The 26,875-nt window shown below is 43.1% G+C and overlaps 1 protein-coding gene across 1 annotated transcript in view; it reads right to left on the bottom strand.

The window, feature by feature from the left end:
• The window catches only part of drosha (drosha ribonuclease III), a 119,231-nt gene extending 92,626 nt beyond the window's left edge, over positions 1–26,605 (bottom strand). Inside the window, exons 1-14 of the mRNA XM_008293411.1 lie at positions 26,436–26,605; positions 23,751–24,606; positions 23,602–23,670; positions 22,332–22,617; positions 21,284–21,425; positions 18,808–18,968; positions 16,912–16,992; positions 14,368–14,454; positions 13,329–13,415; positions 9,629–9,700; positions 9,242–9,323; positions 7,484–7,558; positions 6,107–6,276; positions 3,473–3,597 (exon numbers count right to left, since the gene is read on the bottom strand). Coding sequence (XP_008291633.1) covers positions 3,473–3,597; positions 6,107–6,276; positions 7,484–7,558; positions 9,242–9,323; positions 9,629–9,700; positions 13,329–13,415; positions 14,368–14,454; positions 16,912–16,992; positions 18,808–18,968; positions 21,284–21,425; positions 22,332–22,617; positions 23,602–23,670; positions 23,751–24,604 — 2,291 coding nt within the window. The 5' untranslated portion in view covers positions 24,605–24,606; positions 26,436–26,605. The remainder of the gene's footprint in view (positions 1–3,472; positions 3,598–6,106; positions 6,277–7,483; positions 7,559–9,241; positions 9,324–9,628; positions 9,701–13,328; positions 13,416–14,367; positions 14,455–16,911; positions 16,993–18,807; positions 18,969–21,283; positions 21,426–22,331; positions 22,618–23,601; positions 23,671–23,750; positions 24,607–26,435) is intronic.
• Between the last annotated feature and the right edge of the window lie 270 nt (positions 26,606–26,875).

The following is a 26,875-nucleotide window of genomic DNA, read 5'->3' on the forward strand; positions in this document are numbered from 1 at the left end:
AGTTGGAAAAGCTTCTGCGGATGTGCAGTTCCTCAAACGGCCACTCGAGGCTGCATCCGAAAGCGAGTCAATCCCCCACAGAGGCCCATGTTGAAATGCCCCACTTCACAGCAGATTTAAACATGTCTACAGCCTGGTGCAGAAGCAGTTCTAGTCACTACAGCTAATTCCCCCCATTCATGACAACAGCACAGAGCGCGAATTCTTATATAAAATCACCTGTTCAAGATAATATAAGATGCAATTCTTGTGCATAATAGAAAAGCAACAAGATATAAGTAAGATATACTTCTGAAATTAAATATAAGTGAGCTAAAATAAGACTAGAATAGCGATGATTCAGAGGTAGCGGACTAATATTGCACATGCTAATAAAATATGTCCAAATATTGCACACATTAAGCTGTATTAAGGCTTAAAGTCGTGCTTAATTGAAAGTATAGTTGCTTTGACTAACAGGTGGGTCGATTGTCCTGAGAAGCTTCACCACTCTAGCCTTGATTACACTCATGCTTGTGGACACCATGCACACACAGTTGTTGTAATTATGCTACTTTTAGAGTCTGCTCAGAAGAATCCGTTGCTCTAATGCACAGTGGGTCGTATCTACGCATCCTGCACACTATTCCCCGTGTGAGAACACAAATCTTGGGCTGCATGAAAACAAGATTTACAGCAGACAGATGCTAGCAGACATCTGCACGCTCCAGCCAAGATGGCGACAAACGAAGGCTCTACACTGCAGAATAAGCCAGGGTTTGTTTATCTTTATATACAGCCTATAGAAAATACTGATAGACTGCTGCTAAACAACCGTCTACCTCAAAGAAAGGCTCACACATCCTTGTCACAACTACATATATATCTTCTCAACAGAACGTAGGATTTTGCAACTTTAAACCTAAAAACGTCTCATTAAAGTCACGTTTGCTCACATGCTGTATGTATGAGTATCAACCCTGCAATAGGGTTAGGTTTTTCAAATCTGTCTTGATAACTTCCCCTGCCGTCTCCGTCAACATGTGTAGTTAAAGGAAATGCACTGGCTGTCATATGTTGTCAATTCTCTGGTTCCTTCTTGTCAAGGTTAGCGTCACGTTGTTTCCCCGAGGAGGTTTGGTTTCTGACTTTAGGATAGGGTTTGTTCTGATTTGTGCTCTTGAATAGAGATTGTAGTCTCTTTTTTAGGGGGGCATCCACCTTCAAAGTTTGTCTTGCTTTCTTGTTTGTTTTCTTCAGTAGCTGATTAAAGCATTTTCGTCCCGGCTGGTGTCGTACTGTTTTTCAGAATGGGTTTTAGTTTCTGATTTTTCTCGGTCCATTTTGGTTTCTGTTCCTGAATGAAGTCGTTGGTCACTTTTTGGGTATATGTTTTAGAATTTTGTCTTGCTTTCTTTAGTGGTTGATTAATTCACTTTCCTGGTTGCGTTGGGTTCGTTGTCAACCACCGAAAGTGATGTTTTGTGGTTTAACTTAACGTCAAAGTGACTCAAAACCCATTTTCTGCAACTTAAAGTCGGCTAATTCGCATAATGTCAACAATGTTTTTGCATTTTTAAAAAAATTACAGTTAAAGGACGTGTGTTTAATATCTTTCCGTGGTGCTTTAATTCTCTGTTGCTGTGACCTTTACATTAAACCCACACGCTCGCTCGTACCGAGTAAAACACGAGAATTTAACCTCAAAGCGGCAGCAAGGTTCATTTTTATGCAAATGTCTTCTGAAACACAGGCGAGTCAACATCACGTTTATTTGGATTTCCTCAGGATAACAAGTGTTATTTCTTAATTGAACTCACCTTGTACTGCTTTAACATTTCATATCTTTATTTTCTATCATTTCTATTGATCTTCTATAATCGTAACTACCTGTTAGCCGTTTCATTGCCCTGCTGTGGCGTGCATTAGCCTCTAAATCTATTTATACCGTCTAATGTTTTGCCGTCGACTGTGCAGCACTTTGAACTGCAGGTGATTGGCTCGCAAAGCGCCGTATAAATAAAGTTTGACTGATTGACGACGTGCACAACTGAAGAAAATGGAGGTAAACTGCTCTCAGACTCCACCGCGGCGCAAGTGTAACGAGCTGCCGGGGCCTGGATGAGAAACACTGCGCCAGTCGAGGAAAATGGCCCAATCGGAGCTCGGTATGTAAATGATGTGCTCGGCTTCAGGCTCATGAGTGACAAGAGACTTTGCCACTCTGCATCCATATGTCACTGAAGCATGAATGTGACAGCGTTCAATTCAAACTTGAGCCAGGTTGGGAGTGTTACAGTTATTCAATGAGACCGACATGGAAAAGTGACAGCACATTCAAGAGTATGTCTCCAACAGGTTTTCTTTTTTCCGTTCTGTCTCCTCTGAATTTTTTTTGCTCTCACTCCTCTGCACACCTTCCCATCCCCTCCCCTCTCGTTCTGTTTCTCATCTGTTCCTGCTCCGTCCCTTTTCTTTACATTTCCTGACCCCTGACATGTCATCATCCTTGCCTCGGCGGTCGTGATCGAGCCGCGGAAGCTCGAGTGGCAGCCCTGAAACGCGAGTGTGTCCAGTGGGCAGCGTGGAGGGCAGAAACACAACACAGCTTCTTCAGTCTCCTGAGTTAATATATGCTGCTGCTGTGTCCAAGGCTCCCTCTCTGTGGCATTGCTGCCGCCGCAATCAACACCGATTCCTGCCCTCGCTACACGCATCATTAGCAGTGGTAGGAAATCCTTTCGCACTGGTCTCTTACTACTCGTTTCTGTATCGGCTAATGATGTCCCAAACCATCCATAAATTTGTCGTTGTCTGCCGCTTTGAGAAGTTTGACATGGCAGCAGGGCGCACGGGGATGAAAGAGCTCAGCGGACAGGCGGCTAAAACGTAGCGGCGGGGGAGAGGGGACATTAGTCGGAGTGAAGAAGCAAACTAGTTCTGCCTAAATGGATTTCCTAATGATCGTCCTCTTGTTTGCGTCTTCTTCTTCATCATCATCGCCGTTTTTCCCTCCTTGTGAAGACATCTGAGTTGAAAGAGGAAAATCCACAGGTTTACATGTTGAGGGAGTTGTGAACACCTGAGAGGCCGCGGCTCGCACGATCCAGCCGTTGTGTTAATTATGCAGCAGCACTGTATAGTATTCCCCTGCCGCACGGCCCTGCGTATGTTGCATTACTATTCACGAGACGTGAGCGGCGGCGGCTCCCACCACGGAGGCACCCAGAGGAAACCCGGGGCCCGTGACGATGCATGTGAAAATGTCACGCCACTCCCGTTTCCTCATCCCTCTATTCCCCTTTCCCATCCATCCATCTCCTCTCCGACACTTGCATCCCTCCCCGGCGAGCGACGCGAACTCCCCTGCCTTCGCGGTGCGCTGGGGCGGTGAAAAGGGGGGGAACCGAGGGAGAAGGCGCACGGCGGGTGGGGAGGCGATCTGTTTGGGTGGTTGATATTTATATGTCGGCGTGCATGCATGTGATCTTACTGGGGGTCTCCCGCGTAGCTGAGCTGAGCGGGGCGGATCCCGAAGTGAACGATGATGGGGAAGGTGATGACGTCCGGGTTGAACTGCTCCCTGTCCAGCTGGTCGATGCGCACCGAGCTCGGTTTCTGTTGGGGAAAGAAGAAGTCGGCGGCATAAACATATTTATACACCCACGAGGCAGCCATCATTCAGTCACTTGCTACCAGTGTGAGAAATAGGAAATAATCCAGCCCATAAGGGTCATCTGTCACAGGAGCATAATGACGCCAGGCCCGGATTCGGCTTGTAGCAGGAGCCCACCGATGACAAAGTGATGTCTGGGATGGCGAGCGAACTTCTGACGCTCTTATCGGGGAGAAGATTGACAAGCAACATGTCCTCAGCTGACTCCCAAATCACAGTTAGCCTGTCAGGCATTTTGCGAGATCAGAGGAAGGGGCTGTAGCATAAGGCGCGCTGATCTGCACAGCAGATGGCTCGAGGCTCGAGCTCACCTTGACATTAGCTGCGTTCGCTCGTCACGGCCTGCATACAAACTTTGATTCGAGAGCAAGAGGTCGCCAGCCAACTTTGATTCTGCCCTTAAAGCGACATAATCAGGTTTGATTGGCTTGGTGATTGCCCTGTTTACAATCCTGACAAACACACTGTAAATGCTAATTCAGATACAGCGGCCCATTTAGCATCCGCCGCTTCTTTACCTTCGCTTTAATGCGCCAGAACTGATTGAGGCTTGATGACACTGGCGGCCTCGCGCGTGCGGACGACGCCACCGTGCGAAATAATCACTTGAGCGTGCCGCGTTTGATTGGCGTCGGACTCTTTCACTCTGCGTCGTTTGTGACCTTGACACAACGCAGCAGGTGAGGCGACTCCGGAGTGTCGACTGCTGCATGGTTTTGACCTCCAAACTGCAAGAGCATACTTTATTCGCCAAATTTGAGGTTTCTGATCGCTTGACTGACAGCAAACGTGAAGGTTCTGGCGTTTAACTGTGTTTTACATCACTGCACATTTCGTGAATTTACATTTTCGACATGATAAGATTTCAACCTTGGGATGTTTTTTTTAAAATTCTTAACTATTTTATGACATTTCTGACATAATCTGCAGACACTGGACATGACGGTAATTTTAATAAAACATAAAAGCTCCTTTCAGACCCGCGCTCCTTTTGGTTAATCTGACGTCGTCGGTTTTGATATCTGAATTAAAAAGTCTGGACGGTAACCTCACCAGGTCGGACGTACTCGCTTTCAAAGCAACTCAAGTTGGATACGACAAGTAATGTGTCTAAAGGTGTGTGAATCCATTTGGGAAAGACTTTTTTTTCCATATTTCAGCACCAATATTGGCCCAAAATCATCACAAAAGGCCTGAAACAGATGCAATAAAACCGATTCTTATTCACTTTGCTCTACGATTTCATGCATATAACAAACTGTAATGTCCACAAAAATAAAACTTCAGAGCGACGTAGGTTATGTCGAGTCTTTAACAGCTCAGATTAATGAGCTTTAACAACAACTGATGTGACGAAACACTTCAAATGCTTGTCTTTAAGTTAATCAAATACCTGCAGCATCAAGACCTGTATGAGCATCTTCAAAGTTGCACGCAAGTGACTTATCCCCAACATGGAGACAGGATTACTCAGACACCAACAGTAGATGACGCTGCGTACTTTTCCTCACCATAGATGGGTGCGATTTCACACAGTCACAGTTAATTAACGGCAGCTAAATCACCCGTTACGTGGCATTAGTCCTGAGCTCCATCACAGCTGTCGAGATATTTTTATGTTGCTGTTGGTAAAGTCAGAAAAGCATCGCACGTGGATGGAATTTGGGGTGTTTAGGACCTCGTAGATAATCGTAAACTAGGCTATTTGGTATTTATACAGTCTGATAAGCTGCTATTATGTCAGATTTGGTCTTCTGTTTAATAGTTGTGTATTAACTGTCATGTATCCCATATAAACAGCATAAAATGATCATAACATAACCGTTTAACCAGCAACCAAGACTACAAGAAAAATAAAAAACCCTGCGAGTGACAAGCAAGACGTCCGTTTTGGCCACTGCCCCAGATAGCTCTATTTTCTCCAAACAATGTAAAGCTCCATACATGACCTTTTTAGTAGGCTTTGTTTGACTGGCAGTCTAATCTTTAACTTGAGTCGAGGGACGGAAGACTATTATACACCCACTCTCCGGAAACCCTGACAGCAACAATTCAGTCCCTGCCAGCAAGAGTAGTTGACTCAATAACTCACCCACACCAAAGGTTACGCAATCATATTCACTGCTCATATGCAACCTTTTAGCCAGCAATGACATCTTCACCTTTACCCAGACACAATTACTGTACATCCTTTAAAATATGGGCCAGACGGGGGGAGGTTAACCAACTTCGTCGTGACATAAAAAGCTTTGGGCTCGAATAGTGTCGCTGACAACAAACGCCCTTGGGGATAATAGGTGAGGTTTGCTCGTGTCACCGGCTAACAGGAACAACCTTATTCCTGCGGCGTCGGGGTTGGAGGGTTGGTGGGTGGGGGGGGGGAGAGACAAACGCCCTTGAAACGTCAGACAAAAGCCACCTCCTGTCGTAACAGAGGAGCCGAGGCCTCACCATGCCCGGGTTGGTGACGATCATGCCCTTGCACTCCTCCGCATATTTCTGCCACTCCAGCTCCTCCCACTGCAGCATGTCTGCAATCTCCTCCTCGGGGACCAGCGGCTTGCTGCTGCGTAGCAGGTAGAGCAGCACCTGATGCATCGACAGCACCTCCTTCCCGCCATCTAAGACAAATTGTGAGCACAAACACACATGCAAAATGAGCGTACGTGCGGGCAGAAGCGTAAAAACGCCCCCGGAGGGCACAGAGTTCGACCAGATAGTTGGAAATAATTGAAAAAAAAAAACAAAGCAAAAATCTAAATTTTTAGAGCTTGTGGAATTAAACATGACTTTTCTAGGAGGTTAACTATTCCGCCATACGTCGTGTTCTTTTGCGAAATGCTTGTCCAAGAAAAAAAAAAAAGAAAAGAAAAAAAAACCAAGGGTGATGCTGGAGAAAATCAATTTTTCTATACGTGCATGTCACCCCGGCCAACTCTCAGTTTTTCCAGCCGATACTACCCACTGTGAAAGTGTCCCCCCGCCCTCCACCCCCATGCATCGCAATGACATTGTTGAGGAGACAAAACACACACACACACACACACACACACAGGTGAACACTGATGAAACGGTTCGAACGCCGCACAATACGTGAAGGCACATAATGACACGGCTGTAATGATGTTCCAATCTGCGCTGTGAAAGTCAGAAAAGAAAGCAGACAGACGCATGCATGTGCAGGCAAACGAGCACAAGCACGCAATCAACCGGGTCAAATAGAGTCCGTTTAATAGACACTCATGCAAAATTGATTGACCTCCATTTACGAGTGTTCGGCTTTGACAGACACACACACAAAAATCCTGCAGGCCCTCTCGGCCTCGGATGCATTAAGACGAATGCGCTCGCTGTAACTTTCAAACCGTCGGTGCCTCTCACTGTCTGTTTGCTTTCTGTCTCTTCACAGATCACATCAGATTGGATCTTTCTCTTTTTTTTTGTTTGCAAAAGAGGCGGATAAGTGTATGTAGCCGACCAAATTGGGAGAGCTGGGAGAGAAATTGTTTTTTGATGGAAAGAAGGTAGGTGGCAGTGGCTGTCATAACAAACACCGCGGCCATATCAAAGTGCACCAGCACCATCATGTGTATCAAAGATGAACACCACGCGGCTGCTCGACAGCCACCAGCCGGCCGAGCGCTTGTGCAGAAAAGAAAACCACAATTATCAGCATCGGCGTGCGCAGGAATGCTTCGAGACCGTTGCAGCTCCTGTTGTTGTTTCTCGTAAAGTGGAAGAACTTGGGGGGAATGTGGGCCAGCAGAGGGAGACAAATGGAAGAAGAAGGAGGAGGAGAGGGTCTGTTTAGGTTGTTGGAAGTCCTACCGGGTAAGAATCGGACGAAACGTGGCATGAAATGGAACCGCTGGCATCCAGACGGCTCGCCGTCGCAATCAGGACCTGGAAGAAAGAGCAGACCTTTAACCCTCTGGATGCTCGGTGGGTTTTATTCACATTTTTACTCACTGTGGGCTCAGTTTTCACTGCAGCTCTATGGAAACAACACAACCATGACTAGAAGTAGAGAGAACTTAATATCTTTGATGCAGAATAACAAAGTCAGAAATCACTGAAAAAATAAAAATAAAAGCTGGATTCCGTTGATGATGTATTTTACAAAAATGTAAATAAACTGGAATCAACATGTGCAATATTTTTCAAAGTTCCCACAGGTGTACTGGGAAAACAAACAATCGCTCTACATGCTTTAGATGTTTTACATTTTTACTCTATTTACATAAACATGATGTTTCACCGTGCTGAATGTATCCTCTAACAACTAGCTCACCCGTGTACCGTTTGTAAACCGAGCTGCGTTTATTTTATTGCCAAATAATGTCATATTTTCACCTCAGTCTGCCTAATTTGTGTCCATTCTTGTGTGCACACAGCCTGCAGTTCAGCCGAATATTCACAAAATTTGTGTTACGTGACTGCTGGTTGCAGCTAAGTCACTCGTGGCATCATGGTTGTGCTGAAAAGTGCTAAATTTTCTTTGCTTTTTTTACAGAACGGGTCATTTTTGGCCATTTTTTAAAAACTTAGTCATGTACAATTCATTTATTTTAATGAAATATCACATTGTTAAGCTTAGATTTGCTATATTTTCCTGATAGAACAACACACAGGATTAGTTCAAAGGAAAATTAAAAATTCTTCCAGGACAACAAGCCTTTAAAAGTTCCAAAAGCTTTTCACACAAATGAAACGATATTGTACATCATGTGTAACATACGCAACTGTAAACATGAAATAAGACGCTTAATATTTTAAACATTCTCTAAGAAGAAACCTGTGATTTTTTTGCCCCACACTTTTAAACCAATTATTACTCCGGCAGGTGTATTTAACACTGAATACAGTGAGAATAAAGGGTGTTTTAAACATTTAGTATTTCTATATTAATGTGAAAATGAAAGTAACTCCCAAAAGAATTCAGTAAAATGAGCAACACAGTGATAAGAGCCTGCGTCAGAGCTTCTGTTTAGTTTGTCTCACATTATGGAGCAGCCACGTGTTACTTTGCGGTAAAGGTTCCTGCATAAACATTTAACAGCAACACATTGTCAAAATGCCAAAGCTCGTTTCCATAAAAACTGGAAAAAAAAATAAAGGATGATATCAAACTGGGATCTTTATTTGCCATTTCCTCAACATACAAGCTGTGATTTGAGATCATTTCCTCTCATTTTTGACACGTTGCACCACAGCGCTGCGACAATTCATCAATTAAATTGATTTGTTTTCGACTACTGAATGAATTACTCACTATTTTGGCAACTTATGGATCAGTTTGAGTCATTACTAGTGGAAAAAAAGTACAAATGATCCTGATTCCAGTGTGTAAATGTGAATATTTTCTGGTTTCTGTGACAGTCTTTGGGTTGTGGACAGACATCTGATAGAACAAACAACTAATAGAGTACTCAAGAAAACGATAAAGAAATTTAAACAGCAACAGAAATCATTGCAGCCTTATTTCACCATCAAAGTCTGTACGTGTTAGAAATGCATGAAAGAGAAGATTTCACGAGCCAACAGCTACTTCTGAGCGACGGTTCTGAATCGATTCGGGCCTCGTACCTGTCAGGTTCCAGTCGTACAGCTCGAGAATGTCCTGGAACAAGTAGGCGGCGAACAGCTCCAGGCCCCGGACGCAGTAGTTCTGGAAACAAGAGATACGTGAGCGTACAGTACCGCCACAAAGGCCGCCTTAATGTAGATATGACTGATAAGTAAATCCAGTTCTCCAACTTTATCGCGTAAGCCACCTTATCGACACAATCGAGTCGAGCGGGTCAAAAGGAAGCTCTCTTCCCTCTTCTAAAAGGATTAGCACCTTGGCTCACCCGAGCGCTGAGGTGTGAGGGTTACACGCGGCTCAGACTCCGCCGTTTTGAGATAAAAACAAAAGGGGGAAGAGAAAAGGAGCTGCGAGATAAAGTGGGGGGTTTTTTTTTTTTTACTGACCTCCGGTGTCATCTCCTCTATGAAGTGGATGGTGTAATCTATGTTGAAGCGGATCACACGGCACAATGGAATCTGTGATGATGAAAGGAGCAGAGGGACGGGGGAGAAGAAAGGACGGGCCGTCTCATTACCACGGCGTTAGGCAGAGGTTACGGCTTTTCAAGGAAACTCATTAAAACCTCGTTTTGCGGCTGAGCTCGCCGAAACTGTACGTAAAGTCGCACTCTAAAAAAAAAAAAAAAAACTGGCAGCCATGCATCACATGCCTCCACACACACACACACACACACACCTGACTCTTGGAAATTAAGCAACTTAAATCTTGCTAAATAGATAAGCCTGCTCTTCTGTGTTTAATCTCCCCAGTTACACGGTCTTTGTTGTCGGAGCGCGGGGGTCCATTTTAGGAGATTAACCTGGAAGCCACATTCACTCTTGCCCATCCCGGCGGCTAACTAGCAGGGGGTTAATATCGCCACGCTCCGAGGTTCCTAATCCCCCGCGCCGCCACCAAGCGTTTACCCGAGCTTTTAACAAGGGCCGCTTAAATTATCCAGTTCAAATCATGCCTAATCCTCGGGGCTCTTTTCAAGCTGGACGGATATTGACCAAGTGCTCTATTATTCAAACATACGAGGGGGAGGAAAAAAAAAAACGCACATAGACACGAGGCAGGCGCACATCAGCACACAGAAATATTCACACTTTTTGAGCGAATTTTCCAGGGTTTTTTGCGGATCCCCTGTCGATTTTTCTCGCTCCCTTTAAACTTCCTCCTTGGGATAAAAGTGAGGCACGGCTACAGAAAGAGCGGCGCCTTTCAAACCGCGACCTCTCTAATGTTTGACAGCCACTGATGGGCCTTCAAAAGTGCGGGAGAGGACTCTGTGACAAGGTCAGCCCAGCGAGAGGCGAGCACTTTGTCCAGGCAACAAAGAAGTCGACCCGGAAAGCCAAAAAGCCGATTTCTGAAGTTATTTTTGAAGCCGAAGGGGGGAGGGATTCTTCACCCTGACAAAGATGATATATATGTTGCCTCAACAGGCGTGTAGGAGGAGGAGGAGGACGGCGTCGCGCGACGGCCAAACGAAAGCCGCGGCGAGCAGCAGTTGGTCCCGCGAGCGGGGAGAGGTAATGGAACCGATCGCCACGTGGGTCCTTTGCATGGCAGACCTCCATGTTTGCAGGCTCGCATAACAGAAATCGCAGCGGACGTGGGAGGAATACCGGGACCGGGCCGTGTAACCGAAACGGATAAAGAGACTTCTGATGATACAATAAGAGGACGAATGTTTAAACGAACACAGAGTCACACGTCTGGCTTTTTATCAGTTAGTTATTAATGAATCTGCCCGACGGATCCGAGAGAAACCTTCAGGTGAAATCAAATCAAACTGAAGAGCTACCGAGTGGCTAAACTAGGAGGCTACAACAGCATGCTGGTTTTTTCTTTTTGCAGCTGTGTTTAACCCTGGATTTTGAAAATATCATTATGGCGTAATGCTAAAAGACGCGTTCCATCTTAAATCAGTAAAATTTTTAGACTAATTTCTGCTCAACCTCGACCTGTGAGTGGATTGAAGTTTTTATAGCAAGAAAATGTGAATATTTCTGAACATATTTGTGAAATTTTTGCTTGAAAAATCGAATTCTTGGTGAGATTTATTTTTTTTTTAAATTGCAGGTCGACCCACTTTCAGCACATTTTGTCACACCTGAAGTTTGAAGCTATTTGAGTTATTTACGGTAAAAACCTGAAATTTTAACTTTTTCTACTCCATCATGTATTTAATCAAGAATCTGCAATATGGTACAAGTACATTAAATAATCTCTAATTATGTGAGAGCTAAAATATGGAAAAATAAAATGGAATCTGCCATGAAAACTTCCATCTTTGCGCACACATTTACAAAAAAAATTGATAAAGCAGAAGCCAACTAGTGAGATTTTCTGAACCACGTGTAGTTTTCTGTCACAGTAATACAACAGAAATATATAATATTACTAGAACCTTCATAACTGATTGAGAATGATGAGAAATAACGGTGAAAACTTCAGGCTTTATCTTCAATAGCTCCTGAAATTTGTCGCACACAAAATAATGTGCTGAAAGTGAGATACAAGATTTTTCTTTAATTTCAAATATCTCGGAAATGGATGCGTACATCAATCTAAAACGTCAAAGACAGCATTTTAAATATACACAGTTTATGATTTAAATACAAAAAGTTTCAAGCAAGGAGACGTCCGAGCAGAAGGTTCCTGATGATTTGAGATGGAACATCTCGTATTAAAGTTCCTCCCCGGTCGCTGATTAAACCCTAAAACTCTTCTCTGTGGATGAAAGCTACATATTTAGAGATATTTCCATGAAAATAATAATAACTTTCTGCCTTAGAGTGGCTCAAATGTAACTCTACACTGTTGGTACCTCTAGAAAGTGCAGGTCTATGATGAAAAAAGCTCTTCTTTTGACCCAAAGCTCCTCACTTAAGGCACTCGAGCACAAAAGCTCACTGTTTAACTACTTTTTGACACACAAGTTGTAATACTGGAGCAAATTATTCAAACTAGAACCAACTCTGAACAAGAATATTGATACAGAAAGCCCAAAACAAGCAAGTTAACATGATTGGTTCCTTAGATTTGTCATATATGAAACTCAGAAAATCTAAATTTGTGTTTTTGCAATTGTCATTCGTTGACGTCTTGCAGCCTGTAAAGACGCCGCGAGGACATAACAACGAGGTAAAACATCTCATAGACGCGCTACAGCTTAATGATTTTGTCTCCCTGCTAGAGTTCAAAGCTCTGATGTAAAGACATGCAACTGAACATAGCAATTGTGATTCCGGGACTGGATTTTGTTTTGTGTCGTTTCAACGCGCGTTGCTAACTTTTTTATTTTGCTGCATTATAATGGCGTATCCTAATGGCCAGTTCTATTCCGGTTAAATAAAGGTTAAAACAACACAAATAAACACACAAATATGCGCCAGAAACATCCTGTTCAAAGCCAATATGCACCAACATAAGACAAACACCATCAAACGCACCAGCTCAACAAGGCAGCGAACAAATATGTGGACATGCGGAAACACAGAATAATGAAAATGTGGGAGGATGGAAACCACAAAGAGCGCCGATCATCTGGATGGTTTGGCGGCGCGAGAAGTTGTAGGTTTGGGCAGAACTGTATAAATAACAGAGTTTTTTCTATTTATTGAATGCTGATATAAAATGAACTATAACTAATATAATAAAAAAAAGCTTGTGGGATGCGTTACTTACTGTAGCTTTAAATATTTAAGTTTTCCTATCAGACGAGCTTGAAGTCTTCGGGCTGATAGACGCACCTGTATTCGAGTATGAAACGACTCCCTGAAGGCGGAAAAGGTTGCGAGCAGCCGTTGTTTGTTTCACCTTTGGGGAGGTTTAACGTGACACTTACAAATAAAATAGAGAAAAAGCTCAGCGTGACACTTGCCTTCCAAAAAAAAGAAAGAAAGAAAGAAAGAAACTCCAAGCAACTGAATAAATAACAACGGCATGAAATGTGGAAAAAAAAAAAAAGCGTAACTGAGAGAAATGACTGTACAGTGACACCCACTGTAACTGTCAAAAAAAGAAAAAGACAAGTGAAGCCGCCGTGGTGTAAAATTCATGTCTTGCACCGCCGACAATTCAGAGAAGGCTTACGTTAGTGAGGGGGGTGTGGGAGAAGAGGGAGAAGCCTTCGAACAGGTACTCGTGGTCATCGTACTCGATCACCGTCGGCCGGTCGGTCTGGAACAGAGAACAGTCAGAATGTAGCAGAGATACAGAACCCGCAACATGAATACAGTTATTATGTACAGAAATGGGACAAAATCACACATTTATGCTCACGCATTGCAACAGAAAACCTGCTAAAGGTTACAGAAAAACAGTCTGATGTTAGAAGCATTGTTACTGTGGCTGATATTTGTCATTTTCCCAATTATCAGTAAATTGTTGGCCGATTATTGATCAATTAAATGCGCTACTTCAGGTTTGTTGTGTCAGAAATGTCTCCCAAGCAGCAAGAACTGGACAAAAAACACAAACCAGGAAGTTAGCTACCCTCACAGTGGCTAAGGCTAAGCTAACAGCTAATGGCTAAGTTAGAAGGCAGCCACAAACCAGTATATTAGCTCCTCACAAAGTGGCTAAGGCGAAGCGAAGGGCTGGTGGTTAAGTTAGAAGGCAGCCACAAATCAGTATATTGGCTCCTCTCACAACAGCTAAAACTAAGCTAACAGCTGGCGGCTAAGCTAGAAGGCAGCCACAAATCAGCATATTAGCTCCTCTGACAGTGGCTAAAGCTATGCTAACGGCTGGCGGCTAAGTTAGAAGGCAGCCACATGATTAACCTGAAAGTAGAAAAAAATTATAACACTTTAAGATCTGGATCTTAGGGGGCGATAAAAGTGATAGAACAGAGAAATATTAAGGAAATAGATCTATTTTCTATTTTACATATTCTGTTATCGGCTCCCTTATCAATGAAGAACTGTAATTATGACACATGCTGGTAAATTATCTGTTCCAAATTTCAATTTTTTGACCTTTCTCAATTACCGATGACCGGCATCACCCTGAAAAGTAATTTACACAATCCTTTCACAGTGTTTGACTGGCGGGTTGTGCATTAAAAAGGCTGATAATGTTATTTGTACTGAGACTTTTTAATAATCTTAGAAAAGAGACAAAAGCCTACCAGGAAGTTGGTGGGAGGAGACACGGTGATCCTGTAGTGGAACAGTTTTCCAGCGTTGTTGTTCATCGGACGACACTGTTTCACAGGCTGCAAAAAGACACAAAAAAACTCAGTTACTTTAGACTAGTGTGGTGAATTTCTAAACTAACTACCACATCCCATGAATTATTCTAACACTAAGTAATCACGACACATTTGAGGAGAGGAAAACTTGTAGATTTATTGCACGCCAAACCGAGTCGCCTGCAACAAACTGAGCTGAAGTTGTCGCAGAAAGCACCGACCTGAATTAGATTATTATTGTTATTCATCCCACCCGGCGTTCGTCACGTCTTCCCAAAGTTTGATTATCACCCGATTATCACCTTCTGTCACGAGCCGCGTCGCCACATTGCGTGCGATCGTCGTCGCATCCTTTTGTTTACATTCAAACCCCGTACAATCTGTGATTTAGTCTTGAGATCTGAATCTTGAGGCTGCTATGACGCATGGAGGGTTCACAGAATGTCTTTATCGTTTGAGACTTCATACATCGATTTAATGAGCAAAAAGTTGATCTAAATATGCACCAACACTATATTTTAGCTCTTATAACTGTATATTTCAGCATATCTTTCAAATAAATATAAAGATATAGTGAACATGACCTTCCTAAACATACACTCGACTACAATTTCCAACACTTCAAGAGGTGTTAATTGATTAACTGCACTTAATAACTTCACAGATGAAAAATATATGAACTGATCAGGCAGAAGACGAGGGGCACGCACGTCAGAAAACGTGCTGCAGGCTAGCTGTAGTACCTGGTTGCGCCACCAGGTGGAGCCTCTTACTGTTTACTGAGATGGAGTTACAGGTGTGTTTGCTGACCGCCAGCAAAGGTTGCACAAAACGAGCGCACCGTCCTGATATTTAACTGCAACCTGTGGCAGTCGCGTTGATGAACTCCGCAGCAGAAAGTTGTGAAAAAGGTGCCTAGCTACCTGAGGCTCATGCTAGCGCTAAATTAGGACTGTCGAATGCTAACAATGCTGACGTTCAGGAGCAGCAGGACTCTGATTAGATGCCTCCAACAACATCCAAACTAAAGTGAAGTGTATTAATGATGCGTATAAATATATTTTTAAGGATAGCAGTGAGTACCTACGATATCCTGGACCGATAAAGTTGCTGCAACAGTATTTGTGCACCTCAGCTGCTCGATTAACTACAGCACGTGTCACTCCATCATGTAGATCAGATATGAGGATATAAAACTACTGTGAAACTACACTGCAGGTCATTTGCTGCGTTCAATACTTTGGATTTTGTCGGCACAATTGTTGAAAGCAGTTTCAAATTCGGGTGTTTTTTGCTAATGTTTTTACAATTCAAGTAACCTGATGTTTGTTTTTGTCTGTTCTATAAGTCAGAGTTAATTGTTTAGCCAACACTAACTGGTTAAAAACTGTTTGTTAAACATATAGAAAAAGGTCTAAAAGTTAAGCAAATTGTTTTAAATTACCTCCCTAATGACTGTTTTCATTAACAACTTGCTGCTTATTTACGAGATTAATTGTTAGCTTATAAAACAAACGCACGTCCCAGTTGTTATTTGGTTAAACATTTATAGTTTTCGGTGTTATAAAACCAAAAAAAGCTGCAAATTCCCACAGTTGAGAAGCTGGGAACTGGAAAAACTGCTTGAAAAATGACTTCACCGACTTATTACTGATGTAGTTAACGATTAATTTTGCTGCTGATCGACTCCTTAAAGGATTTAAATCACTCATCACCTCCTCAGATTAACGCAGGGGGGCTTTGTTAAGCACAGAACAGGAAAACACAAGCTCCTGGTGTGGCCGATGATTAAAAACTTAATCGGCACCTTTAATGAGACCTGGAATGAGTCTAATTGTACTGTCTATATACACAGCAATAACGAGTCATATGACAAATAATTGACCCAAAACAGGCAATTAGCGAATTAATCGACTAACGAGGGGGCGAGCCTTGTTTGTTTGTCCACCAGCATTGATTTTTAAAGATGGAAAATGACCTTAAAGTAATATTTACATGCCTGTAAAGGTGAGTAAAAACAGAGGGGGAGGGGGGGAGGATTATGTAAATGACACCATAGATTGACAAGGACCTCGTTAACGATTCATTCCATCCTCGCAAAAAGAAAAACACACAAGTTTCCATCATAACAGCTAAAATATGTTCCACCGGTCAGCTGAAGATGCTGCTGTGTGGGAGTTATTGTTCCAAAACACAAGAAACACAGATTTCTTTGGCATCTTGCAAGAAAAAAAAAAAAAAAAAAAAAAAAAAATCAATGAGTCACTGAGACAAATCAGCTCTCCTGTCGAATTTCTACAGATGTGATGTCATCTTTTGCTTCTCTAAGAGGATACAAATCCCACTTATTGTCCTTTTAAACGCAACAGAAAACGGCCTCTGCGGAGAGAATACATTTAGGCCGACTAGAATAATACCCTTGCCCCTGTGTGGCACAACTTCAAGGTTATGAAAGGGTGATTTATTCACGGCGTGTCATACCTCCTCCCCCGGGTAGATGCTGTGGCGGATCCCTGTACGTCTGGCCTTGGCACTGCACTTACACAGGGGACCATCATTCATCTGGACAGAGAGAAAATACGTAAATCAGACACACAACTGCTTCGCTTGCCGCGTGCAGCACATGGAGGAGGGGGGGAGCTGCTCAACATTTCACATCTCCAAACCGCCGACCTTTTGTTTCTTCGCCGGAGTTTAAAGTTTGGAGTTTTTCTCTCTGCGACAGCGTTTGGATCACACATAGAAATGAGTCACAGATAAACCGTTTCCACTTTGGGTTTTCAATACTTTTCATACAAGTTATGTCGTTATATTATATATGTAGTTAGAGATATTTACTGGAGTGATTTGCTTGATCAAATATTAAAAGGCTTTAAATTGTAATATGATGTGTTGTATCATTAATAATAAACAAAACTACAGATTTTGTGTATTTACACTAAACGGCCACAACATTAAAACCACCTACAGGCTTTATTATAACAAGATATTTAGCACAATTCACTTTATTTGTTGATTAATTAAAGGTTGTGTCTTATAAATACTGCATACACATTCGCATAATCTCGTCACTAATTTATTTCACCTCTTTTAAAGTCTTAAGTTAATTTTGCATTTTAAAGACGGTGCATTTATTGATGAATTCCTACTTTTTGGGTTATCGATCCCTCACTGGGCAAATCTAAAATATTTTAACATCATTTAGTGTTTTTTTTCTTTTCAGTACGTAACTATCACGACATACTGCAGATGATTATAATAAAGTATACCCTGCTTTTAAGCTTTTTTTACTTCATTGTAGAACCATTTGTTTTAGGATCCTCTTCAACAACAGACTTTATTTCTACACAAACTTACTTTGACCTCTAGTCGTTCATTTTAAGATTAACTTGGGGGAAAAAATGGCTTAAATATTAGAACAACAGTTACGGCCTTAAAAAACATATTTATTTGCATTATTTGGTAAATGATTAGACTTAATATTAGCGCCACAAACTGGAATATCCAGAGTTCATTTCTGGCAGGATCAGATGCCAGAATGTTGGAATTTATATGCGTTTTCTCTAAATCACGTATAAAGTCAGATGTAAAAAAAATTTCAGCTGTTGGCCAAATGTTTTGTTAACGTTACTTGAGCTGCAGCTAACAACTATTTTCATTGTGGGTTATTCTGTGAATTGTGGTCTTAACTAACCGTGTGGTCAGGTGTTACATTTCTGACTACATGGGACACCATTTTGGCTCATGAATACAGCAAAGCTAGCAGAACTGCTACAGAGACAATAACGTTGGTCTGTTTGTATACGGTGAAATAGTTTCACAAGTTTGAGCTCAACAGCCACGAAATACTGTAAAGACATTCCCCTGATTCTCTCTGCAGACTTTTGATGCAGCTTGTGATGACTTTCTCAATTGGAATTTACTTTTATTTAGCTTTGTGTAAAATATGATTGATTGTGAACATCTCAGCTGTTGACAGGCAGAACAAAAGTTTTTGCTAAAGTGTCAGCGTTACTTGTCTGCAACTTACAATTATCTTTATTGGTTATTTGTAGATTGTTTCCTCGATTAACTGTTAGGTAGTGTGTGTAAAAATGTTTCCCAAAGTCCTCAAATGTCTTGTTGAATCCAAAGACTTTCAGTTTAACATCACAGAGAAGTTTGGAAACCATTTAAGAAGCTGGAATTAGAGAATTTAGACTTTCTTTATTACAGGAAAGTTGCTAGATGACTGTATTAATTGACTATTAATTGTTTTATTGCTGTAGCTTAAGTTGATAGTTTCTAATGTGTGGTCTCGTTTAGTCACGACTGCTCAGAACCACAGAACACAAACGAAGAAGACGGAGCAGCGTGTCTCGGTTAAGGCGGACCAACCTGTCCCGGATCGTTGTACCACAGCTCCTCGTGCAGCCGGTCGGGATGAGCTTTTTTTCTCTTGATCTCAGCAATAACATCAAAAACCTCTGAGTCAGAGCTGCTGGAGCAGGTGCTTCCTTCGCCGTCTGACTCACACTCTGAGTCACTGCTGCTGTCGCCTGAAAAAAACCAAAGTGCAACGGGGTCTTTAATCATCACGACGTCGCCGCGGCTGACGACTAAAACCTAATTCGCTGAGGCGGAGCTGGTCGAGTGGTTAAGCCGCCGCGCTCAGCTGTGCTCTCGCAAAGTATTACACAACATAAAGTACCCGGTAAAGCAATCTGTCAAAATGTTTTCAAAGTGTGTGCACTCTGACTCTGCCAGCTCTCGCAGAAGAATAATCACCCACACTATGCTGATGATGCAGCACAGTTTAAGATCTGTTACCTAATGCTTCTTTCGGCAAACAAACAGTTTGACTCACGCCGGTGGATCCGCCGTTTGAACGTTCCCCTCCTTTACAAGTCCTCATTTTCGTGCCAACCGCAGACTTAAACGCATCCACGAGATTAAAAGAGCAGCGCGGTTGCCAGCGTTGACAGCTGGCACTCATGTTTCCTTCCCCTCGCTTGTCGTCCTCCCTCACCGAGAGGAGAACCTCGCACCAAAGCGAGGATTATAATTACCACTCAGCTGAATGGTTTGTGGCTCTTAGCTAAGCAAAGTCTTCAATTCTTATCAGCGTTTTTTTTTTTTTTTTTTGGTTTGTTTTTGTTTTAACTCGAGCACTTGATTGTGAAGCCGGTGCCCAGAGCAGCATATTTAGCAAATTAGATCTCCCTGAGTGAGATTTATATTATTGCACTGTCGAAACAGACAATCAAGCTGACAGCCCTGCAGATAACATCATAAACACTTAACTTAATCTCTGCCGCGCCCTAACGCACCGCTGAGAAGACAGCGAGTTTTTTACGCGCATCAATGACGGAAAAAAAAAAAAAGGTTGTCGACGGATCCATTAACTGTTGATTGTTGTTCAGTGACACAACGAGAAGTATGAGCAGACGCAGGGTCCAATTAAGGAATCAATCACTGGCTGCTGGGAGCAAAAAAAAAGAAGGAAATGAGTGTGCTCTTCAGGAATGTGAGGTTACAACTAAAAGAACCCACATTACTTCACATTGAACTGTCTTTTAAGTATGAGGTGCATTCAGGAAGCTCAGTGGCTGCTCCTGTTGTGAACGTGTTGCATGTGATTGGACAAAACGCTCCCAGATTTCAAACCAGAGCAACACGACGACTGGTTTTAGAAACTTAAATCACCAAAAAAGTGTTTCTGAAACCCTCTGAGGTGAGAAATAAGTTGAATCTGTCATTACTAAAAGTTTTTCAGGAGCTTCCAGAAGCGACGAGTCACACCGGACGCCACAGACGTGACCTTAGATTCTGACTCTCACGTTTAAATTTGAGGATACTTTTGGACAAGAACGTCTCTGGAGCTGTTAAAAGATAAAAATCTGACATTTTCACTCCTGTTTCTCATCATGCCGTTGATTTAGAATCTGTAGGACGAGTAGGTCACGTGATCTCTGATTAGGGGTGAGTTGAAATATGACAGCAAGTATTCTATTTGTTTTGTATTATTAAGACGTGCAACAAGATAATTTTTGGAAAATGTCACTTACTGACTTCTGTAGTATCAGTTTTGTTGTAAATGTGAGCTCAAACATGGGGCGGCTTTATTATTTTTAAATATTTCAACTCACACATAATCAGAAATTACTTGAACGACTTATATATTATTACAGATTCTGAATTAATACCATGATGAGAAACAACAGTGTAAATTTCAGGCTTTTATCTTTAATAGTTCCTAAAATATTGAAGCATAAACAGCCTCAAATTTCAATTTGAAAAAAATAATGTTCTGAAAGTGGGTTGGCAGTCAATTTTGTACCTGAACTAAGAAGCTAAATTGTCGTAAATATGTTAATAAATCTCCATATTTTATGCTATAAAATTTCAGGAAAATCAGAGATGGTGGAGCAGAAATTGTTGTAAACATCTGATGATTTAAGGATTTTTTTTTTGGATCACATCAACAAGATCGTCCCTCCCCAAACCTCTGGTCGCAAGATCAGGCTCCCTGTAAACGTATTCATCTTTCGCATAATTAAAATTCAAATTAAGGAGTCTTGTTTTCATACAGTGGAGGAGACGCAGCACCCATTGTAGATGGTGCTTCATACAGAACAGGGCTTCCAGAGAGAGGTCCAAGTGTTGCAGGAGCATTTGGAGCAGAGCATCAGTGCACAAGGTGACGACTTTAAAATCAGGTACAGCTGCTTCTCGTCACAGAATTTTATAATTGTACATCTGACGTATCAAAAATTGATTTTTAAATGAACTAACATGACAAAACATACGACACACAGTCAATAAGGAGGCCAAAAATAGTTGTGCATTACCATAATGAACACATTCTACCCACCTGGATCCTCGTCCAGTTTGGTCTTCGGTGGCTCCCATTTGGGTCGAGCCTCCTTGGCTCGCTCCTGCCTCCTTCCCAGCTCTTCCTCAAAGCGCTCGTACAGGTCGCGCAGTTTGCTGGTGCCCACCACCGTCGAGTCTCCCTAAAAATAAACAAGGTCGAACACAAGAGGTTTTCAATTTTAAATGTTAAAACTGAACGGCACTGACCACAGCGCAGGTGGCACTTTGATGATTTCAAGGGCTTTTATTTTTATGCTTTTAGAGCGTCAACGTCTCAGAACCACAGGCCACCAGGAGGCCAGACTTGTTAAAGTTTAAGTGCAAATGCTTTTGAGTTTCTTTAACGTGCTCCAACCGACAGTCGCTCTATAAGTCAATCTATTAGCGGAGATCATAACGGCACAAAGAGACCCCGGGTGCTGTAACAACATCACAAATAGACCGACAGTGATTGCACCGCTGCGACCTGCAATCTCAGCGCCAGCGCAATCTTACACCCTCTTAAAACAGCAACCGACACCCAAAGGTGTCATCCTCCCTGTCGCAGCAGAAAAGGCCGGTAGGAGGAGGCAGGAGAACAAAGTCGGGTTCCATCTCGACATTTACCGTCACTTTATTTTTACTGACGGACAGGTCGAGCCTCTGCCAGAATGTGTAATTTGTGGGAAGGAAAATAGCTGAGGAGGCGATGAGAGACGGCTCGGAAAGGTCAGAGTTTTGGAGAAGAAAGAGGAGGTGGCACCATCCGGCAGATCTGACGCATTCAGGAGGGCTCGTGGTGGTTTGAGAAGGAGGACTGAGGTGTCTTTTGAGCACCTGACAGACCGAAAAACTAAACCCACTCTTTACCGACACGGATGCGTTTGATAAAAGTTTCCTCCGGCAGCCAAATAAAACGATACCAAGTGAGTAAATGGAAAAGTGTCACATGCAGTAAACAAAACAAGTCATTCTCTCGTTTAATCTACTGTTAAAAACGGAACACAAGGACTTTTTTAGCTGAAGCTCCTGAGTGCAGGTCAGATATATTTAAGACAACACGCTACCACTTGATCCATGGGGTCGTTGGAGTAGTAGCTCTCGGCGTGGGTGCAGCGGATCCAGGCGGGTTTCAGCAGCTCTTCCTCCTCCTTCTCATCATCGCCCTTCTCCTTTTCCTTCTCCCGGTCTCGCTCTCGTTCCCTCTCTCGCTCTCGCTCTCTCTCGTCATCGGGATCTCGGCTCCGGACGGAGGAGTAGCTTCGCTCTCTGCTCGGCCCCGACGAACCCTCCGACCTCCGGTCCTTCTCCTCCTCCCAGCGGCCGCGCTTCCTGTCTCTGCTTGTCGACCGGCTGCAAGAAGCAAAAGCGAAAGTTCACAATTAGCTGAGCGGAAGTAAAAGCGGATCCTCATCACGTCCGATTAGCGCCGAGCTGAAGACAATGTCTGATTTCAGTCGACGTCGTTATGTATTCGACAGTTTCAGAGACTCGCTTTTAATAAAGACAAGGAGAAAAAAAGGCCTAATTGGACTCTAACCGCATTAATTTAAACTGATCACTTTAGACTATTTACTGAGATCCATCAGCTGTGATGTTAACACAACAATTTAAAACACACACACATTAATAAAAATCTATAAGAACAGAGGAGTGAGCTCACCTTGAAGCAAAACTATCAAACAAACTGCCATTGATGAAGTGTCACAAATAGTTTTATCATTCAGGCCTGCTTTATGAGCAAATGAGCATCTGGAACAATGATTTAAGTATCGTTATTCCAGTATTTTATCTTCAGCTTGAAGCTTATAGTACATTTAGGGAGTTCGCCAGGAAAGAAAGGTTTTCCTATAAATGCTATTAAAGGAAATGTTCCGATTCTAAATTTTATGCCGGGTTCTCTCGATGTCTCGGCTTCGTTGAAGTGCGCTTGTGTTCTGACTTCCTTCACCATCGAATACGACGCAAGCAAGTAGATGATTTAATGTCAGGCGGAACATCCAGTACCGTATTTATACCAAAATAAGAAATTATTTTATTCCGATTGGAGTTGGTAGCCACAGCCTGGATGCAAACTAAACGACTGGCAAGATAAACAGAACAGCATTTAAAAACTCTTTCTTTCTAGTACGTCAGGAGTCGTAGGATGCAAAGATATTGTATTAATCCTAAATCTACTGAAATTTAGTGACACACAGACCAAAAAATGTAAAATTCTGGGAGTTGTAAGAATCACTGCAAACTGAAACAGACCTAGAAAGTGAGTAAAAGAAAAAAAAAAGTACTTGAGTGTTTCACAACAGCTTTGATATGATAAACAAGGAACCCCACTTGTACCTTCGAGGCCTCTTTCTGTGCCTGTCGGGCGACTGGGATCTCCGACTCTCTCTGTGACGATACCGCTCCCTGTGAACAGACACAGGCAGAGAATTAAGAAGGAAATCGTGTTACCGAAAATGTCACTCAGGATATTTTTGTCTGCGTACCTGCTGCGATCTCTGCTCCTGTGTCGGGGGGGAGTCCGGCCTCTGTCGTACTCAGACCTGTACCGTCCTCCCTCCGGCCTGCCGCGCCTGTCCGGACTCCTCCCGCGGTCCTTCCTCTCACCGGGAAACTCCATTTTGTGCCTGTCACCATGGCTACCGTAGCCGTAGCACTTCTGCCTGTGGTCGTCGTGGCGATAGCCTCTTTCTGGAGACCGCCGGTGGTCCATGGGCTTCTCGTACTTGTACTGGCCGCCATGCCGGATGCTGTGGTCGGGCTGGAACGGGCTGGGGTTCTGGGCGTAGCCGGGGTTGAAGGTGGGAGGCGGGAAAGGAGGGTGAGGAGGATGGGGGTAGTTCATGGAGTACGGAGGGTGGTAGCTCATAGACTGAGACGCCATGGGGGGAGGCATCGGCGGGTGAGGAATCGGCGGCGGGGGAACAGGAGGCATCATGTAAGGGTGGTAGGCGTTCTGAGCCGACACCTGGGCGCCTGGAGTCGGGCCGCCAGTGGAGCTCGGTAAGGGAGGAGGTGGAAAGTTGGGAGGGGGTTCAGGGAAGCCTTGCCGGGCGGGAGGTTTGGGGAAAGGGGGCCGCACCGGGCACTGGTTGAGAGAATTGGGAGTCTGGGACGGCGCCGGGGGAGGGTACTGCATGAAGTCGGAGTGCGGAGGCATGTAGCCGCTGTTTCCGTGGTAGCCTGAACTGGGAGGATTCTGCGGGTCGTAATGGTAGGAGGGAACCGGAGGCTGAGGAGGGGGCGGCCTCAGGTTGGCGGGCCGGTAGTTCTGAGCGGAGCCGTGCTGGCCGGGGGGCATCCCTCCCCTGGGACCCCCACGATCCTGATGGAAGGACATGACTGTGGACAAGACAGAAGAATCAGGTTACAGCTGTTATCACCGGTATACACATGAATGAAACACACCAAATGAACCTAAACTAATGTTTTACTTGATTGATTCCTTAATTAACCTGTCCAGGGTGTCCCCTGCCTTCGCCCTGAGTCGACAGGCTCCAGCTCCCCATGACCCAAGTGAGGATTAAGCAGTGTATAGATAATGGATGGATGGATGGATGGATTCCTTAATTATACATGCGGCAAAGCATGTTTAAACAAGTCAAGCTTGACCGTTCTCAGCAGAAACCTCGATTCCTGCTTCCAATCTTGTGTCAAAGACGGTTTTGCCTTAAAACAGAATTTCCTGTGGTGCTGAATTCTGTGGTTAGGCAGAGGGCTCACCACAGGTCACATACGGTTAGTAGTCATAAAATAACTTGTGCTGTGCGTTAAAGTTGCGTACAGGTTCATTTTAAAGAAAACACAAATTGAATGGGAAGCAGGCTTTCATACAACACCAGCAGTATAAACCACCGTACCAGGACTCAACCACAGCATCACTGCAACTTAAGAGACCAAAACTATGGAGGATTTGAATGGTTTGTTTGCTTAATTGTTATCTGTAGTCCAAGATACAAGATACTCCAACACCTTGCATTAAAAAACAGCACTTAGTCCTGCTTTATTATTAGACACTTCAACTGATCGGAAAACGGACGCATTAGCAGATATGTGGAGCCAACACGTCCAACTAAGAGACGAATCTCACTGACATGCAGACTTGCTCACAGGATTCAAAGAGCAACCGGTTAACAAATGTAATCGCACAATTACTGAACACTCTTGATTTATTTTGTTATAAATGACCTTTTTCTCTCCATTGGAGTTTGGCAAGGTGAAGCTCAAAGCACTGACAACTGTTTAACTTTTTTTTTTAGCTGAAATCTCCATGCAAACACAGCGTTCATTCAATTCTGCAAAAGGAGTGGAAGTGGAAGTGATTAAATGTACAATAAAGTACTGCTTCCTTTTATTTCTGTAACCGTTTAGAAGCAGCAACGTGACGTGAAGTTGGAGACACGTATAAAGACTTGATCCTAATGCAGAGTTTCTCCTGTTCTGGTTGGATATGGTACAATACTTCACTCCTGTAAGTTCATGCCTTCTTTACACATTGTCCACTACCTTGTATTGACACCATCATATAGTTTTATTTTACATTTTTTCAATTAACAGGGGGGAAAAAAAACTTTTTAAGCTCCATGTTCTATTGTCTATTATTTCATTACTTTCCTGACGTTTTAGTTATTAGCTGTGGTATTGTTTCATATATTTAGATTTAGCTTAACAACACTAGTCTGTAGTGTGTGTTCATTAGTTTAGTTTAGTTCTAAGTCATCTTGCATTTCTGTACATGAGAATATCATAGTTTATGTTTTCAAGAGGTCTTAATGACAAAGAGCCATCTTAATACACTTTATTATGATGATGTAAATGCACCTAGCTTCAGCCCTGACTCCTATTTTAATCTACACACAAAAGCACTGACTTTATAAAATCATAAACCCGTGCAAAAGCTGAATATATAAATAAACCGTCTATTTATCGTCCACATATAAAACAGCATCAGCAGCTGCACCTCGTTAAACTAACTAACATAACCAATGTGGGTTAGCTTAGTAGCCAGGGAGCTAAAAGCAGACGTCGTTGACCAGAAGACGCATTGAAAGAGGGAAAGTAATCAAAAAACACCTGTTAAATCAACTAATAAGAGCATTATTCAAAGCTAACAGCAGCAGCTACGTTAGCAGCTAGCGAGCATCATGTAGGATGCGCAGAGGAGAAATTACCTTCGAGAGTAACGGGAGCTAGCGGCGGCAGGAGCGAATCATTCAGTCTTCCTCACGGGGCCAAAACACGACAATTAAAATCGTTTCTAAATTAAGTTAATTAACAGAAAGCACGCAATGCAATTAGCTTTACGTTCACGCTTTGTGCGCGTCCGTGTTTCTCGTCGGGACGGTTTAGGAGAGGAACGCCGGTGGACCAATCGCAGCCAAGGATGCTGCGGTTGACCAATGAGAGAGCTCGTAGGTTTCCCACCGGGCCGAAGCATCACTGCTGCACATCAACTACTTTATCGTGTATATTAGGATTTAAATCAGATTTACTTCAGTAAAAGTACAAATAAATGAGTGTAAAAATACTCCATTACAAGCACAGAAAAAGTAAAAGTACATAAGCAGCAACATCTACACACTGAAATGTAATTAAAGGGAATTCTTCGCAC

Source organism: Stegastes partitus, unplaced genomic scaffold, assembly GCF_000690725.1.
Source record: "Stegastes partitus isolate 25-593 unplaced genomic scaffold, Stegastes_partitus-1.0.2 Scaffold885, whole genome shotgun sequence".
Lineage (NCBI taxonomy): Eukaryota > Metazoa > Chordata > Actinopteri > Pomacentridae > Stegastes > Stegastes partitus.